Here is a 20139-nt window from a genome sequence, read left to right on the forward strand (position 1 = left end):
GTAAGAGGTCTCACAGTAGTTGCTTTTAATGATAATAGAATTGTTCTTTCATGTATCTGGCAGCATTTAACTGATCCAGGTCAACACTTCAGGAATAAAAGGAAGAGGTGTTTTCATGTGTTGCTTTCCAGAGAAACCTGTACCCTGATTAATACAAATACATTGTTATTACTAGAGGAAATGCATGTAGCTTAAAAGAGCAGGTTAGTAGAATCATCTTTGCAAAGAATCAAGATAATTTTTGAGATTGTACCATCAAAAGGGGGAAATGGTTTGACTTGTTAGCGATGTATCAGGGACAATGGAAAACTACTAGTAGTTTAAAATGAGCATCTAAGGTTGCTAAAAGTTTATAATGTATGAGAATAGTTTTTACAGAAGAAATTTCAAGTCAGACTATTGTAAGTAATATAAAAAAATGAGGTGCTGATGAAAAAAAATTAACTTCTGTTGGGAGTTACGGAAAGGATTCTTTAAAAGGATGGATGGAACTTAATCCAGTCTTGAAAAGTAGCCATTGAGAAAGCAGATCTGGCATGTGAAAAGGCAAAGGAGAGAGCCTGGGCCAAGAAAAGGTAGAAAACAAACCTTGAACCTGAGAAGATTGAAGTGTTGGACAAGAGGAGTCGTCCAGAGAAAACACTACAGGGCCTTTAAGAACTACAGACAAACTTCATATTAAGAATACATTTTCTGAATTATTATAAAATCATAAAAACACCTTGTCCCAAGTTAAAATACACATTTTCCATAAAGCTCTACACTTATCTTTAAGATGTCCTTTCCTATGTACTTATGCATGGAGTGCCTACTACCTACCTAGGTTGAAGAAGCCATTACATTCCAGGAGCTCAGCTTTAAGAAAGAGAAACAGATGACTAAGGAGACAATTACAATTTAGTGTATGGCTTATTAATGGCAAAACTACCTTTGTGCAACATTATTCAAAGAGTAAGTCAACCATCAATGATTTGTGCCCAAATCATACAATAAACTAAAAAAAGAAGAAAAAAAAACAACCACAATACAAGTCTGAGTTAATGTAATTTGAATACAGAATCATCAGTTAAGAGCACAGACTCTGGACACAGCTGTCTTTTTTGGACAGAGGAGCCTAAGGAGGCCTAGCTTAAATGTTCTTTCATCAGTCTTAAAATTGTCAATTTTATCTATGAATTTGAGTTTTGTAAGTGAAGTCCAGTGTGACAATGAAACATATCTCAAGGGTTTAGTCCTGGGTCATTTTTGGTCTTGCCTCCCACATATTCCAGTTGGATTCTCCGGCTTCCCACTTTCCTGCCTCTGCTCAGCAACTGCTGCCATCTTGTTACAAAACACGCATCCTACCCTGAGTCCTGGGGTACAGGTCCCAGGCACCTGTAAAGGTCTGCACTAGATTCACCAATATGCCTGTGCTTGACAGAACACTACATTACATACCAAATAAAAACAAAGGACAGGTCAAGAAACACCATGCAAGAAATGAAAAAAACAAAAACAAAAACAAAAACACCTTTTTCCTACTTTTTCAATGAGGGGTCTTACATTTTCATTTTGCACTGGGCTCCGCAGATTTATGTAACCATTCCCTCAGTCCTGTGGCAGTGGTTGGCCCCAGCTAGGAAACTATGGGTAAGACCCTTGGCTCCTCCGAAGTCAGTTTCCACATCTGTAAAATAAGAATAGTTCCTATCTCATCGCATGTCTGTATTTTGGAGATAATTCATGTAAAGCTTTTGCCCCAGCCTCTGACCCATTTTAATGATCAATACTACCAGGTGTTAAGTATTAATTCAAAGATTATCTAATTCAGATTTACTCCTTAATGTCTCTTCAACCTGCAGGCAAATACTTCAAAACAGTCATTCCCTTAGGCAGTTGCAAACGTGCTTTTAAAGTTTTCCTCAAATGTTCAATTATTTGTTTCCTTTTCTAAAGGGAAAAATCTATTTAAATCTACTTAAACAGTTATTACTATTATTATATTAGTATTAAATCTATTTAAACGTTCGTTACCTAAATTCAAACCTTATTACAGTGTGCAGAAAAAATAGGTCCACGCTTCAGCTATAGTATGAGCCTGGGGGGCGGGGGGGGGGGGGGCGTTGGGGAGAGCTGCATCTAATTAGGGCTCCTTGTGAGAAGCGCAAGAATGTTCACAAACCCCAGATAAAAATTCGGTGCAAAAATTGGTCACTCAACTGTTCCTTTCATAAAACGTCTTTTCACTCCCCACTGGGACACAAAAACAAGGTCTTTAACAGCCGAGCCAAGTCTACCAACAAATATAATAAAATAAATAAGCATCTTAAAAAACTTCCAAATTTGCCAACAGTTAGAGCCTCCTCTAAGCCACCTGCGCAGGCTCGGTTTCCATAGGAACGTGCAGTTCCGGCGCGTAGCACTTCACTCCGGAAGTCGTTCCACTCACTTCCGTTCTGTCCCTGAAAGAGTCAATCTCCCTTCTCCTCAAGCGTCGTTGCGGAAGGTTGGTCGGTGAGTTTTGGGCCACAGAGCGTGCCGTAGAGGGGCGTGGCGACGCAACAGCGATTTGATTCGCAGAGTTCACGTGCTAGTCGCAGCGCTTCTTGAACCCACCATGGCTCAACAGGGGAGTCTAAACCTCAATAACGAGGTAGGCGCCGAGGTCTGGGAACTTGTGGGACTGCCCTTTAGTACCCTCCCTCCCCCCACGAACGGGTCTTTGGGTCTTTCTGACAGGCGCGTGGTCTCCTAGGGGCGAGGGTAAGGAGTGCGGCTGAAGGAGCCGCTGGGTGGGCCCAGGCAGGTTTACCGGAACTCTGAGCCTGGTCACAGTAACTTCCCTTCACGGTTCCGAGGTGGCTGAAGCAAGAGACCTGTCTCTTGCCCTTGGGCCCCATGAATTTTTATCTCTGAGACGTTGGGAGTATCATTTAATCTTTATGGTAACTGTCCGCGTTTGTAAAACGAAGCTCTTGATCCTACTTTCTTCGCAAGGATGTTGTGAGCAATTAATTGGAATATGGGAAGTGTTTGCACGGTGCTGGACAGCTAGTAAACTCTCATTAAGCATTACCTGCCTTTTATCGGGTGCTGAAAGTGAAGGCGGGAGGTTAAGAACTATAGCTTATACTAAGATATTGCTGATCTACAGTGAGATCGTGTCGTTTGTAAGGAGGTACACTCAATACCACGTTTCTTATTGCAACTACTGTCCCATTTCTCTCCTTTCATTTACAGCAAAATTTTTAAAAAGAGTTGTTTATACTTGCTGTCGCTAACTCCTCTTCTCTCGTTCTCTCTTAAATTCAGTCTGAAACCAGGTATTTGCTCTTATCACTGCTAACATATCGTGTCTGTGTCACTAGGCTACCATTTCTAGCGCTATCCCCTTTCCAGAAGCAAGAATCAAATGAGGACCTCCCAGCTAATGCAAAGGAGGTTTTTTTTTCCTGTATTCAGTGGCTCTGTGTTTGCTATGAGCATGATCTACTGTTCACCTTGCACAGTTGTGTGTAGACATACTTTCTATTTTCAGGCAACCTGTAGGTTGCAACTCAGATAGGAAAGGGTAAGCAGCACCCGCCTATGGTATAGAATAATGCCCAGAAAGACAAGTAGTGCAGAAAAGTTTCCAAAGAACGCTAAATGAAGTGATCATTCTTTGTCTTTAAGGATCTTAGACTGGCATTGCAGTCAGTGATTCACTGAAAGGAAAAAGGCATTCCAGGCAAAAGGACTGGTGTAAACCAAAAAGGGATGGTAGTAGGGACACCCTTGGGTAGTATAGGGCTAGGTAACTCTCCATTGATGAGAACGTGTGGATGAAGTAGGAAATTAAAATATATTACATACTGCCCTACTTCCAGGTTAATGAGTCTAGATTTCACTTGGCAGTGGAGTACAGATACATTGAAGGGGGAAATCCTGAAGATCTTAGCATATATTTGTAAACATACATTATAATTTAAAATAAATGGGAGGGAAAATTTACAAAGGGAAAAACAAGCATAGAGTTGTCCGTATAAAAATGGCAAAATATCCTGAAATTTAAGAAAGACAGCCAATTACAAAATATATATATATATATATATATATATATAGCAAATACGACAGATAAATGGCTAATGTCATTACTGTTAAATAGGAGTTAGGAGAAACCATCTCATAGAAAATTGGTAAAAGAAATGAAATAACTCCTCCAAGGAAGAAATGTATCAGAAAAAGAGTTCACTATCTTAATCCATTACTTTTTCGTTACCGTCCCATCCCAGTCCAAGTTATATCTCTGACCAGAACTGCTTACTAGCCTTCCAACTATTTTCCCTTGATTCTTCTCTCCCTCTAGTCTGATCTCCATAGTGCAGCTAGAGTGAGTGCTCGCTTCAAAATAGAAATCTAATCCCATGACTCCCTTGCTTACAGCCTATTTGATGGCTTCCTGTTGCTTTTGGTAAAAACCTGCCTAAACAAGACCAGTCCCCTCTCCCCCTTCTAGTACACCACTGCCTCCCACCCCACACCCCACTTCAGCCTCACTGGCCTTCCTCTACTAGGAAGCATCGCACTCTTACTCCTCCTTTGGGCGTATTCTCCCTTGTACCCAAAACTCCTTTTCTTCTCATTAGTCCATTTCATATTTCTACTTTACTTGTTATTTTCTCAGGAAAACTGAGTTTGACTTTATCCTTTTATCCCTTCTATAAGCGTTTGTAACTCCATTTACTTTTTAGCTCTTACAATAGTTGCTTAGGGTATATGTGTGTGAATGTGAGAGAGGTTTCTTATTTCCTCCATTTATCTGGAAGTTTTTTGCTCACCATCATATCTTCACTACCCATCTGTTCAGTGAGTAACTCGAGCCATCATTTTTATGCTTCTTAATAACTTAGATTAGCTCTCCCTAACTGAGATTTAGGAATTCAGGGATCCAATAACTGCCTGAAATTATGTGTAAATTGGTGTTTATATGTGTGTCTCTGGGGGGGGGGGGAAGTTCACAGGTTTCAACAGATTCTCTCTCTTTTTTTTAACTTTACTTATTTTGAGAGAGAGAATGTGCGAGCAGGGGAATGACAGGGTTAGAGAGAATCCCAAGCAGGCTCCATGCTGTCAGCCTGGAGCCTGACACAGAAATGAATCCCATGAACTGTGGGATCATAACCTAAGCCAAAACCAAGAGTCAGACGGTTAACTGAGCCACGCACACACCCAGATTCTCAAATGTTTATAAATCTCTGGTATTATTTTTGTGATATTGATACTCATTATCTGTGCAAAATTTTTAAGGCTTTTTCTTTTAATAAATTATGTGGCCATCTAATTTAGAGCATGTTTAATTTTCCAAAATATCTTTTGTGAAAATAAAAAGCCTGCCTGCACAGGCACCTATTGTACTGACTTTCATTGTCTTCTACCCTTAATGTTTTTATTCTTTTCAAAAATTTTCCAAGGAGAAAAGCTGACATTTATAGACGACTTCCTGATTCTCAGTTCTTAAAATAATGTTTATTCTTCTTAAGTATGTAAAATCTTCCCTTTTTAATTTTACCTCTATTTTTCTTTTAAAAAATCACTTTATACTTCACTTTATGATTATTTATTACATGTTTTATCTTGACCTGTACTTTATGTGGAGTTCAAAGTGAGACTATCTAACTGACTTCTTATAGCAGCTTCCCTGACTTGAAGCATAGTACCTAGTTTGTACAGTTAACAATGAGTAAATAGTGTTGGGCAGAGGACAGTATGGATAGCTCAACCTGAGGTACTTCATGTTCACATGAACGATGGAAATCTCCTAACTGTAGACTTTTTTTTCCTCCCTCTCCATTGAACTAGAGAAAGGATGCACAATTGGAAACAATGCCCTAGCATGTAGTAAGTACACAATTTGCAAAACTAGTGCTGAATTTGCTCCAGTCATCTCTTTCTTTAGGCAGCAGTGACATGCACAATCAGAATTAGGAGGTGAAACAATCTCATTATGAACTTTAATTCCATAGGGGGGCCAAGGGCCTTTATGTGAAACAGACATTATTTTGTTTCTGATAGCACATTACCAAGAAGCTCATTAGAAAATTGCTTTCTACCTCCTCTTAGATCCTAAACGTGAAACAGAATTGCCAGAGAACAAAGTGATTTGTCTCCACGTATTGTAAAAGATAAAAATGTCAAGAACCGTGTTTGTATGTGCTTTTGAAGTTGCAAAGCTTCTATTTCGTAATTGAGTGTGTAGTCCTTTTTAATATTTTTTACTGAAATAGTAAATGAGGGTCTGTCCAAAAGAAGGAACTGTTTTCTGTTCTGTTGTTAAACTATTCTGAGAAGTTGTGCTAGGTGGCAGCATATGCTCAATGATTAAGTTATAATCACCAAGTATTCTAGAATTTTTAAATTGTTGCTCGTCAAAAATAAAAAAGTATAATTCAACAGTAAATTATCCAAGCGGCCAAATTAGAAGTCCTCTGTATAATTAATACCATAATAACTAATAATAAGTTATCATATCATAATTAATTGTATCAAATATGAAATTGTTCAGTCATATGGAAAATGACATAACAAATGTCCCTATAATCTCATTGTTGTGTTTAGCAAGTATCAATGTTTTGCCATATTCTAATGCTTAATTCCACTACCTTCTTCTCTGTTTCAGAAGTAATTATTATTCTTTCAGTGTTATTTTATTATCTATATGTTTAATTTAGTAGCATATTTACCAGCATGTATTATGTTATGTGTACCCACAGTACACGTATATGTTGTATATTTTTATACTTTACGTGTGTTACTGTATTAATGCAGTGTCATACCACATGTATTGTTCTAAAAATTACTTTTCATCACTTTTAGAGTTTACTCCTAATTATACTTGCATATGTCCTGCATTGATTTAGAATACCACATTGTTTGTGCTTTATTTATATGCATTATTTTATGCATATAAACATATGCAATATGTTTATGTTATAAAATGTAGCATTTTATAGGAAGGCTGCTGTGAACGGTCCTGTGCGTAGCCATTTCCTATTGTTGGAGATGTATCCTCTGGATAGATTTCCTAGAAATAGCATTTTTATCAGGTGTTGCCAGAGTTCCCTCCAGAAGGAGTACACCAGTTTGTAGTCCTCTATCAATAGCACGTGAGAGTGCCTATTTCCTAACAGCCTCATGGACATGATGTGCCATGATTGTGTGTGTGTGTGTCACGGTCTGATAGATGTGTAATGAAACACAGGTATGCTCAGATTTTTCTTAGCACTGCAAGCTCCCCTAGAGCAATACAAGGTCTAAGGAGCAATTGTTTTCTAATAACTATGGGATTTTGTTATAGGTTAATTTAAATGCATGACAAAGTCAATGAATTACCAAAAGACGCTGGCTAGTAGTCTGGTTCTCAGATGGCTAACAAGGGTCAATTCAGAGTAGTATTTACTTTTATCTTGGGACCGTAGTTTGCTCTCAGCTTTATATATCAGAAACTTGGTATCCTTGTCACCCCAAAAGTGTAGCTCACTCTTTCAAAAGCAAATTCACATTAACCATAGCTTATAAGAGTCTGTATAAGTGAGAAAGCTAGTTTATTAAATGCATCTAATGTAGGACAGTAATGCTGACATTGCAAAAGATTCTTTCACTGCTGACCTCCACTGGCTGCACACAGTTCATTGTTGGGCTCTGATACATGTGTCCCCATAATTCAGTTATTCCAGTACAAATTGTATTACTCGTCTCTGAACTGGGTAATCTTCTTTGGAATCTCCTTGAATGAGACACTGCTAGCTTTTGCTCTTTGTGGCTCCCTTTCCTGTGTTTATGCTGATTCTTCCCCATGTGCCCACATGTCTTTCCTCAAGCAGGTGTATTAGCTTTCCACTTAATTTAGTTATGATCTTATTTTTGTACTGTCTACCCAAGAGTTGACCCAAGTTACGTTAATTTGTTAAGATTTTACCAGGTTAACTGAGAGCATCCATATGCCTAAGTTCTCATTGACACCTCACTTTGAGCATATGCATCAGATATGTGTGTGTGTGTGTGTGTGTGTGTGTGTGTCCTTTTCTTCTGCTCTTACAAATTAAATACATTCTTTTGCTGCTTGGAAGCCCTCAGCTTGGATTTGGCAGTCTTGCTGGTCATGACCTACAGATTTGTCCTTCAGTTTCTTTCTTCAAGCTCTTTCCTTTTACTTTTTCTCCTTTTTATTTCTTCTTTGTCAACACATTTCATTTCCATTATTATGCCTCTTTTTTCTCCTTGCTGTCTTTACTTCTCTTTCCTTCCTTCCCTCCCAGACAGTATCATACTTATTTCACATTTCTAGCAGTGATAGTTCTGTTTGCTTTGGGTTGGGAAACCCAAGAACATTGCCCTTAAGTAGTGCATTGGCCTTCTGACAGTATTGAATGTTTTAGGACTATTTGTTGACTTGTGGGTTTTCTGTCAACCAACTTCATAATTCCTAGGTGCAAATGAATTTTGCATTTGTAACTAAGAGGCTCATGGTACCTGTTTGTCACTTTTGCAAAAATAAAGTTAAGTGCTTGAAGAAAATGAAGTGCTTGAGGCAAGCAGTTGTGAGAAAAATAAAATTATAATTCCATTGTTACATAAAATGAATGTACTTAGTTTTCTAATATAGTAATGACATTTTTTTATAGCTTCCACAGAAATCCTGGAAAAGTCAATACGTTAGAGGAGCATTTTTTGGTTTTGACATGAAGCTACACACGTAAAGCATTCCCTTTTCATTTAGAATTCCCTAATGCAGTAATGACGAACATAGTACTTCTTAAATTGGAGTTTTAAAATTGGCATCTAGCTTTCCCATGGTCGGAACATAACTGAGGACCAACTCTGCTTACTGTAGTTTCTTAGTTACGTTTGGCTCACAGCGGATAGCAAAAGAGCATATAATCACTTCATGCAACTTCAGGGTGCAGCAATTAGAAACAGTTGTTAATATATTTTAATGCATAATTTGTCACTCACTATCGATTTATAAAGGACTTTCAAAGAAAATGTATCCTAAACTCCCACTTTGCTGTGTATGAAATGTAAGCTTTTCTCACTTAAACCTGGTCTAAATGGCTTTTTATTTGTACAAGTAAATTTTTTTTTTCAATCTAACTTCAAAATAAATTCCAAAGAGGTTAGCATATCTAGTGGGAAAAAAACCTGATTACTCTGCACTTTGTTAATATATTATACATATGAAACAGTGAATGAACAAGTGAGTATTGTAGACTTTCTGGTCATTTATTTAACACATGTTTATTGAAAACTTACACTATACCATCACTATATTAGCTGTTAAGACGTAATGTTGACTAAAACCAGACACTTGATCCTTATGGAATTTATAACCTGGGAAGAAGACAAATTAGATTGTAATCAGATTACAAGTAAAATATTAAACTTAAAATAATGGTCATGATAAGTTCTAGTAGCACTCTTTAGGTGTTTATATAGGCGTATTGTGACCCACTTAAGAAAGCCAGAAAAGATTTTACTGAGAAATGACAGTTGAGCCAAAATCAGAAGGATAAGAAAGAGCATGCCTACCAGAGGAAACAGCAAGTGTAAAGGCTTGGTAATAGGTGGGAGCATGGTGAGGACCAAGGAATAAAAGAAAGCCCGTGTGCCATCCTAAGATAAATTGGAAGCCACTGAAGAGAATAAAGTAAAGGTCTGTCATCAGATCTCTGTGTTAAAAAAATGTATTCTAAGTTGTGAATAACTGATTGGACAGAGGCAAGAATGGATGTAGAGAAACCAGTTAGCAGTAACTCAGCCAGGAGAGCTAGGAGGTCAAGATAGGGGAAAAAGCAGTACAGTTTGAGATATAATTAGGAGATAAAATTAACCCAACTTGGTAACAGATTCATTGTGAGGGATTTAGAAAAGAGAACTACTTATAACGAGCCCGGGGTTTATAATTGAACAAAAGGATTGTTGTTTTCCATGAAATATGAAACAACAAAAAGAATCCATTTGGGGGTGAAGAACATGAGTTTAAATGTAAGTTGTAGATGAGTTTAAGCATGCTTAAAAGGAACTGTCAAGTAGAGAGTTGAACACTTAGGTCTGGAGCTAAAAGAAATCTGAGCTGAAGGCAGAAATTATTGAGTCACCGTTGTTTAGTTGGCAAATTACAATATACATAGGTAAGATCACTTAGGGCTAACAAGTATATTGTGAAAAGAAGAATTGGTTTAGGATTCCTTTGAACTTTATGACTGGTTTAAAGTGGATGAGCCTTCAAAGAAGACCAAGGTGGAGTGGCTAGAGATGATGGAGGAAACCCAGGAGAGTATTCTGTTATGGAAAGCAAGGGGAAAGTGTTCCAAGAAGGAGAAAGTGGTCAACAGTGTCAAATGCTTCTGAGACTTCAAGTGAAATGAAGCCTGAAACATTTCCATTGGATTTGAGGGACTTTTAAAAATCATCGGTGTCTTTTGTGACAGCTCTTAGTGGAATAATGGGGATGGAAATCCAACTGAAATTATGTGATATTCAGAGGTGGAGATAGGGAGTTTGAACCTGTCTGAAAGCTTGGCTCTGAGGCATTTGTAGAGAGAAGGTACTCCTAGTGATCTTCATAGTGAGGATGTTTTGTCTGTCTTGTCTCTAGTGAAAATGAGTCAAGCTTGAATAAAAATTAATAGAAACAAAACAATTAATGGAAACATCCATGTAAGAGATTGACAGAGTTAGAGTAAAGGGACAGTCTATAGTAAAGGTTCTAAGAAGGCAGAAAAGATGAGATCCAAAACACAACTAGAACATTACCATCAGATGCTGTGTAGGGGAATTTCTTACATTGTAACTTTATGAATAGAGGATAATTTGCATTCATGGTGGTAGGTGGTAGAAAGATGATGGATCCCATCTGATGTTCGTCTTCTCTAGGAAATTGGAAAAGAGAGAGGAAGAGGAAGGTCTCTTGTTTTAGAGAGCAGAGGTTTAAAATAGTCATTGCGGAAGGAATTAATCAAAAAACGTAGGATAGGAGTTAAGAGTATTGGGCCCATTTCAGTTTAGTTGTGATGAATTTAAAGTAGATAGAATGTATTTCCCAGCTATTGGGGTGCTGTGATAAAGAACTCAGGATATTGTTTTCATCCAGGATTAACTAGAGGGATTGCTAAAAGGAGGGATAGGGGAGTTTCAGGTATTCACAAGTGTTGATGATGCATATGACTTGAATAAAAGGAAAGTTTAAAAGAAGAGGACTAATCATATGAGAGAATGTGTAGGGGTCAGTGAACTGGTGGTTACAATGAAGTAAAAAATGGTTGTAGTGGTTAGACTTGAAAAAGGAAGTTAATAGACATTGTGGTCTTAGTGTGGAGTATTTGAATTAATGGGTGCTGAGATAGAATAGTTTAGGTCATAAAGAGGAAATGAAGAAGTAAGGATATAATAATGGCTAGGTTGTAACATGGACATCTACGTCACCTGGAATGGTGGAAAATGTTAGGGCGGAAATAAATTGTTAAGTTGGTTGCCAGTATTTTCAAGGAATAAGCAGGTGAGTTGTATTGAGGGTAAGAGAATAGCCAAATGCAAGAGCCTTGAAGAGACAGGATTATGTTGATATTGTTATTTCAGTAAGGAGAATTTGAGGGATTGTATGTGCCAGGCATTCTTTCAAGGACCAGAAAGCATCATGTAAGTCCCACAAGGCCTCTGTCCTCTTGGGAGTGCCCAGAGCATTGAAAATGATGGCCACTTGGGGTGCCAGGGTGGCTCAGTCGGTTAAGCATCCGACTTCGGCCCAGGTCATGATCTCACAGTTCATGAGTTTGAGCCCTGCGTCCTCCGTGCTGACAGCTCAGAGCCAGGAGCCTGCTTTGGATTCTGTGTCTCATTCTCTCTCTGCCCCTTCCCCACGTGTGCTCTGTTTCTCTCTCTCTTTCAAAAATAAATAAACGTTAAAATTAAAAATAAAAAGATGGCCATGTGAATAAATAGAGAGAGTTCACTGAAATAGATGCTGCCTACAAAGTTTACTAGGGATGCAAACGTCAGACGGGTTATCTCTATCTGAAGAAGTCATTGGAAATTTTCTCAGGAAAGATTTTATCTGAACTGAATTTTATTTAGTTCTTAAAGTGGAGAAGGGAAGAAGGGCATTATAAGGAATGATATATGACTCCTAATAATGATAGACGAAATACAAACTCAGAATGATAGCATCGTGTTGTACTAAGTACTGTTATAACATGTAGTTCTTCATTATTAGAATATTTCCATTTCTTGGCTGATCTTTCTGTTGTTTCATTCTTAGAGTTCAACACTCCTCTCTAATAGGATGATTTAAAGCATCTGTCAGTGTGCATGCGTGTGCGCATGCCCCTTGTGTTTTTCACATCTCTTTTAAAGTTATGCTTGAAATTTGTTACTGGAAACAAATGCAAGGGATGCTGCATAAATAAGGAAAATGTTACCACTTTCACACGTTTGTTTTTGGTAATAGGAACACTCAGTAAATTAAATTCCTACCATTATAAGTGAAGCTCTGTTTTAAACCCAAGGGTACCAAGATGAATATGATGCTCTCCCATCTCAGGGAGCTCAAAACACAAGTGCAGTATTAAAATACTAATCACCGAGAATGCTGTGACTTTTTAAAAAATTGTAACTCATTTCTCTTAAGCCCTCAGACACATTTTTAGAATGTTGATTTATTGCTTCAGTGTTGATGGAACAAGTTGGATTTCATCTAACTGTAACTGTGCTTAAAAATTCAGTTAGAGTGACTAGACTTAATCTCTAATATTAAGATTCAAAATAAAGTGTGTTTCTCCTTGAGTGAAAAGGATACCTTTCTAATTTTGGTTTCATTCCTCAAAGGTTGTGAAGATGAGAAAAGATGTGAAGAGAATCCGAGTGCTGGTTATCCGAAAACTTGTCAGAAGCGTTGGCAGACTCAAGTCAAAAAAGTTAGTCATTTGAAGTCATGGTCCTATGACTAATGAAATGTCAGAAGTTGTTTATTCAATATTTACAAAATCTGAGGGTGGGACCTGGAGGAATAATTAAGTATCTTACTCATGCAGCACTTTTTTTTTATACGGAGAGGGGGTCTGAGTGGGATACAGTGTGCTATGTCAGCACATCCTCACGTGGTCTGGGCCATGTTTGTTTAAGATACACGATGAATTCTGCTGTTCTTGCAGAGCTCTCGTTTTGGAAGCCTTTGCAGAGTGAAAGTCCTTCAGAGTTACTTACGTGTTTTATGTTATTAGAAGTTATTTTAAGATGTTTGATGTCGTTTAATAAATCTGGTAATACCTTGAATCAGTAATAAAAAATTTATAGCACTTTATCCATTGAATTGCTACGTAAGTTGAAATCTTTAGAACCTTGTGGAAGTCTTTATCAAAGCATTGTTTTCCATCAGTTTTTTAATATTTTGAAACCTCATTGTCACTAATATTAAAGTAAATGTGTTACTTTTAGTTTTTACTCATTAAGCATGAATAGTCTTCAGATATTTTGCTCCTGCTTAATTTTTTGTTCTTTCTATCATAAATAACCTTTTACTCTGATATAATCAGGTATTTCTCTTTCTGTATTCCTTTTATTGCAGAGAATAAAATTTTGTTGAATATAATTGTATCCAAACTTTAATGGTAGCTCATTAGCCTATGTTATGTTAAATGCAGTGTGCTGTTAATCATTTGATTAAAAAATACTATTTCGCCTTTCCATTAAGGAGTTAAAAGGCATACTGTCTCTCAGTAGTAATAGTCATTAATATAATGCCAGATAATGCTTATAATTTGCCAAAAACTTGGGTTTGTTGATGGAATCGGGATATGTGTTATGCAGTGGATGTTCAGGACAATGCAGGATAATAGTGCTTGTTATTTAAAGACTTTTGGTGCTCTTCTAGAAAAAATGAAGACTTATTTTGATGTGAGTCTAAAATAAATGCTTTTCCTGGCTGTACATTTTCATGTAATTTTTACAGGGGTACTGAAGATGCACTGTTAAAAAACCAGAGACGGGCACAACGATTGCTTGAAGAAATTCATGCAATGAAGGTCAGGCCTTGTGTGAGTGTGAATATACACGTGTGTTTCCATGTCTCCTCTCAGCCTGCTGTGTGTGTGTGTGTGTGTGTGTGTGTGTGTTGTTATTTGAATATTATTGCTGTTTGAGACTTATTTTTATGGGTCTCTTTGCTGAAGAATGTCGCACATTTACAAAATTGTATGTTTAAGCTTACATTTTTCCATGTTTTTTACTGAAGTTGTTAAAGCATTAGAATAATTTGCATCGAAACTCTGCCAAACTAAACTCATCTATGTTTAATAATGCCTCATGCCTAAGATTTTTATTTTTACCCAAACTACACACATCAAGTCCACGTTAAGTTCTAGAATTAAAGCGTTTATGCTGTTCGGTAATGCGGATGGTGATGTTGGTGGCTGACATCATGCTTTGCCTATTGCCAATTCAATAAATTTTTGTGTGGTGGTGTCAGCATTTTATTCAGCTCTGTAGTAACTTGAAATAAAATTAGTGTTGGACCAAAATGATCCGTATTTTTGTTTCTTTCAGCCAGACTCTTCACTAGCATAATTTTTAGGTCTTCTCACTGCTCTTACTTTGTGGAAACTTTCATTTACCAAATGACATACTATTAAATGTCTGGGAGACTGTTTTATTGCAGAACTTAAAAACAACATTTGGTACCAGCAATTATCTTAATTGCAGGGTCATTTTGCATGTATGTTTGACTATTACGTTTTGGTATATCTTCCAAGTTTTGAGATAGATAAAAGAGCAAGAGATTTCTCTAACAGTATTCTAATTGAGTTAGGTCATCAAAGCTTCTCACCATTTTTTCCTTTTGAAGGGATTGTAAAGTGTTTTATAACAAAGTTATCACAGTTAATCTGACTAGAAATAAAGGTAGGACATGATTCTCCTTTGGTGTGAATTATGTTTTTTGTGGGGTAATTTTATTTATGTTCACAGGTCTACAAAAATCATGGAATTCATTTGATACATCTTTCCTTTCTCGTAGTTTTAATCCCCGTTTTATCAAGACATTCAGTCAAAATATTCTGTATGTGACTCCTAATTATTGTTTGTCTGACTATGGATTACACATCACATAGGCCTTTCCATAGACCTTTTTTTTTTTTTCCTGTGAAATTCCTATGAGAAATAAAATCTTTCGAGATTTTTGTTTTGAGTGTAACACTGAGATAGGAAATTATGATTTATCCCATTTTCTCTTTCACTTTCTCTTAACCAAGGTCCTTACTAAATTACATTCCTTACCTAAATTTTTCCCTGTAATTTCTTCCAAATAGTCATTTTTGCAGTCCTAGATTATTGAGATGCTTTGAACTACTGTATAACTGCTGATTTTATTTTACCCTGGAAAGGATGTTTTGTATACAATAAGCCTATATGTGGTGTATGAAGTTTGAGATTAAAATATATTCATTAATTTTCCCTTCTGTAGCTCTCAATGATAAATTTAGTTTAGTTAATTAAAAAGAAAAGGCCTATTTGGTCTGCATGTGAAAGTTGTTTTCTGTTATTCTTAAACCTCATCAGCAATAGGAAATCAGGCCCAGTGATAATTAAAGTTTATAGGTTTACAGAATTGCTGTGTCATGACCTTGTGTGTTTGTTTGTTTTCCTAGATTATATAAGACCGCTATGGAATTGTTGGCTCATAGAAAGCTAAAAGTTATCACCTGTATGTTCTTTGTATTTGTAAAATTAATAGTGTATATATTCTTTGAATTCTTGGTTCTAGTGGTCTAGATTGGTTACTCTGACATCAACTTCTTTCATAATGCTGCTTAAAAACTGGATTACATTTAAATTTAAAAAACAGACTAAAAAGTGTACTAGAAAGACTGTATGCTTTCCTTACATTGAAATTTCTCGCTCCGGATTCTTCTACACAATCAGTGTACTTTTCTAAAAGAAGCAAGTCGTAGAGGACTTTTCAAAACTGAAAGGTCATCTGTGATTTCTTAAGGAAATGTTCATCATCTACATGGAAGTATCAAAGAAATAGCTACAAAACAGAAAACTTACAGTCTCAATTAAATTTGGAGAAAACCCTCTACATAATTGTTTTTCCAGATGAATTTTTTCTTTAGCTCCTATACCACTACATTTTTATAGACTTGTTCATGACATATCGTCCTATACTTGCCTTCTATGATAATAGGGAATTTTGTTGCAAGCTGACTTCCTCAAGAAGAAAACCTGAGATATTTTTAGAAATGGGAGTTTGCGTTTTCTGGCCAAGAAAAAAAAAAAAAAAAAAAGTCCTGATCTTTATGTTACTTCAAAATCATAGGTTCTAATTTTATAGACTGTAATGTATGAATACCAGGTCTTTGCTGTCTTTGCTAATAGTATTCATACTTTTAAAACTTTGATGTAAGTACTGTCTTCTGAAACAGCTCCTTTTTCTTTGGAAGTTAAAGTAGCTTATTAACTTTTACAGATTCTTGTTAGCTAGCCAGAGAAGGAGATAGTAAAATTAAGACATAACATGCAGCCAACCAAAATGCTCAAGGAATTCCTTCTTAAGTAATAAAGGTAATGACTGGCTTTTACTGAGCATTTAGTATGTGCCAGGTACTGTATTGTGTATTTTATATTCATGATTTAATGAAGTTGACATGATTATTGTCTCAGTCTTACAGAATACAAAATTGAGGCTTAGAGAAATTAAGCAGGTTGACCAAGGTCACACAGCTATTAGAGGATGGGCTTCCTAACTATTTTGAAGTGAATGGAGGTAGCTTCTTGATGGTGCTGCCTCAGTAAGTTAAGAATTTCCTGAAATACATCTAGATTCTGCTCTCCCAGATGAGATAATATAATAAACACGGTAGCTGTCCTCTAGAGGATTAAGGCCCAAAGACGTGCAACATGTTTTCCGTTTCCTTGATTCCTCCCAGCTAAATATGTTCAGTTACCTGTGTCTGCATGTCTTTTCTTACTTGTTCCTCACTGAGGCTGTTACTCTTCCCCGTGCCAAGTATTCCTGGACACTGAGAACTTGCACGTTCTAGGAGACCTTATCCGGCCTGCTGCCCTTATTTCTCTGTTTTAAAACTTTCTAATTTTGTTTCATCCCCTATTTTTTACATGTTCAGGGCTCTTACTCAAAGCAGCCTTTGAGCTGGCATCAGCTGTTAGGATCGCCTTGTCTCTGGCTCCTTCATAGCCTGTTTCTAAGTGGTTGTCATTGTGGACCACAGATAGGAAAAATGTGTAGATTATGATAATATTTATGTCATATCATTTGAATTTCACCGCAACTCTGTAAATTAGGCATATTCCTATTTCAAAGGACACGTTGAGAAGAGTTCTGGGCTACATACACCCACTCAATTGCAGGCTTATCATATATTTTCATGTGTTAAAATTTTGTGATATTTCTGGTTATGTTTGCTTTTTAAAAATTGGTGGAGAAATCTCGTGTACTTAGGTTTTAGTTAAAGTTTTCTTCTGTGAATGCTTAAAAAGAAATTTTGCCATAGGATAAAAGATGCCTTATGTTTCCTGTAAGTATACTGTGTTAACTATTTTTATCAAATCAATAGAACAGTTCACTTATTCTACTAACATTTTACTTTTTATTTAAATTCATCTTAGATCATAATTATTTTTGATGTTTTCATCTTTTGCTTATAAGCCAGTACAAAGAATCAATCAGACACATATTAAAGATCTTACCAACCATCCAACTTTACTAATAGTTGCAAGGATATGCAGTCAGAAGGCACATATCTGGAACAAGGAGAGATATCTGGAACTCTGGGCGATGCCCCATGTCCGTCCTTTCTACGTCAGGCAGGCACTTTCTGGCCCAGAATAGATGAGGTCTTTAAATGAGGAAGTGTAGTTATTACCTCATAGCAGAGAGCACATAGATTTTGAAACTTGTCCGTTCTATTCCCCAGGGTTGTATAGTTTAAGTGATTTTCTCCAGTGGGCCATGCCTCATAAGTCTGTAGATTTTTGAGTTTGTTTACTGTAAGCATCCTTAACAGGGGACATCCTACTAAGAGCATTCCTCATGTAAAGATTTTCCTCTTAACAAAAATCACTAATCTGTTTACCGGAGGACCAGTTAACAGTATATTATTATTAACAAGTACATTAAACTCCTTTACCTACTTTTCTTAGAGTTTCTTTCTGATAAAGTGAATGGATCCCGGGACAACTGCTTTAATTCTTCCTGGATTTGTAATAGTCTTTTGGCTTCCTTTGTTTGTGCTTCCCTCCACCTGTTGGGAGAATGTTTCAAACCTATAGAAAAATTGTGATTGTGCAGTATAATAAGAATAATGCTACATTGTGTCATATCCATGTTTATTGGTGATGTTGAGTTCTAATCATTTGGTTTGGATGTTGTCTCAATTTCTCCATTTTAAAGGCACCTTTTTCTGTTTGCAATTATTAAGTAAATTTGTGAAATTACAAGTTTGAGACAATATGAATATCTTGTAGTCTTTCACCCAGTGATAGATGTTCTGTGGCTAAATCAGTCAACGGTTTTTTATTGTTTCTGTTTCTCTGCTGAGATTTTTTTCTCTGATAAAATTGTAATTCACTGAGGGGAATTTTTACAAATATATGCAGGTATGTATCATTGAGGTTATTGATAATAGCCATTTTTGCCTCTGGAGAATGCAGGTGTTTCTGTTTTTTGGTTCTTCATATGAGGATTTTACCCTGGACATAATAGAGGTCAGATAGTAGAGATTCTGGGTTTGATTGGTTTTCTGCAAAGAGTGGTTGTATTAGCAGTTAATTTTTTTGGTTAGGCTTTATCCACAAACTTTGTTTCTTAGATAGCAGCTCCACCTCAGTTCAGGTCTTTTCTGCTTCAGTGACCTGCTTGAAACTGGCTCTTCCACATGTTCCCCTGCCACTGCTCTTGAACCGTAACCATGCAGACTGCAGTTAGCCTTGGGCCGTACTCTGAAGAGTATACTTTGAAGAGAATGTATTTATTTGTAAAGCTTCCCATCTTTACGTTAGCTTAGTCAGCTTCCACTCCCTATCCATATTTCTGCTTTCATTTACTCCCTATTACCTTCAGGCAGGGTTTTTTCTAGCATGTCCAAGCTTTATGGCTGTTGCTGGGGGAAGTGAGGGACAAGGGAGTTAACTGTATGATCTGTTAGTATCTTAGTCTCCTACCCAGAAATGAAGGTATCCAAAGCTGGAAGTAACTGTAACTAGCTAAGGAAAGAGACCTGAGCACTCCAAGACAATGTAGATTTACATCTTAGAGAGATGAGGAAGAATAAGTCAAAGAGACTGAGAAAGGATAGCCATAGGAGGAGAAAGAACCAAGAGAGTTTGATATCTGGGAAACCAAAAGACTTGTTCAACAAGGGAGTGATCATCTAGGTGTCTTTGTTAGCAGTGGTAGTGGTTGTGTTTTCAAAGTTAGCAGTATCATTTTCAGTGTGCAAACTCCATTATTTGATGATGATTATTGAGGAGTTTTTTAAGTTATAGTTCTTTTGTGGCCTAGCCTACTTTGCAGAACCATGCTGATCGCAACAAAATGGGTTTTGTTCTTACTCCTGCGATCCTGAGTATGCCTTTCCTCCTCCCTGTCCCCATCCTGTTTTGTACCTATAAAAAGATGTCTGACAACTCTGAAGGCTGAATTTGTTTCAAAGCCCTGTTTTTCTTCAGTTCTGAAACCTAGAAGCTGCAGACATTGGCCCAAGCATGGAAGAGGTATAGTGTTTCTCTTTCTCATTTACTTCCCAGATTCCTTGAATATGTGTGCCTTATGATCTTTTATGGCTCCGGGGTCTGCAACAATCCATACTGTGACTTGAAAGTAACTTTCATAAATCTGTACTTTTTATTAGGTTATTTTTCTGTAGTGCATTAAGGAAATCAAGTAATAAATGATTTCTTGAAACCTTTAGGTTAACTTTAAAGATCCCCAATAAAAACTCAGCATGGTATTCATTCATAAAAGGGAGAGAAGTAACACTCTTCTCCAAAACAGTTTCGCCATCCAGGCACCGATGAGAACAGTTCCACCTGCGGGACTGTTTAATTTTTCTCCTTTATTCCTACTTGTCCCATCATATTTTTGCTTCTTTTTCCCTTGTTTGCTTT

The 20139-nt window shown here is 36.9% G+C and overlaps 1 protein-coding gene across 1 annotated transcript in view; it reads left to right on the forward strand.

Annotated features, from left to right (window-relative positions):
• Window positions 1-2502: 2502 nt before the first annotated feature.
• SRFBP1 (serum response factor binding protein 1) overlaps window positions 2503-20139 on the forward strand; it is a 66433-nt gene continuing 48796 nt past the window's right edge. The window contains exons 1-3 of the mRNA XM_049649087.1: window positions 2503-2635; window positions 12844-12932; window positions 13967-14039. Coding sequence (XP_049505044.1) covers window positions 2600-2635; window positions 12844-12932; window positions 13967-14039 — 198 coding nt within the window. The 5' untranslated portion in view covers window positions 2503-2599. The remainder of the gene's footprint in view (window positions 2636-12843; window positions 12933-13966; window positions 14040-20139) is intronic.

This window comes from Panthera uncia (assembly GCF_023721935.1).
Source record: "Panthera uncia isolate 11264 chromosome A1 unlocalized genomic scaffold, Puncia_PCG_1.0 HiC_scaffold_17, whole genome shotgun sequence".
In the NCBI taxonomy this organism is placed as follows: domain Eukaryota; kingdom Metazoa; phylum Chordata; class Mammalia; order Carnivora; family Felidae; genus Panthera; species Panthera uncia.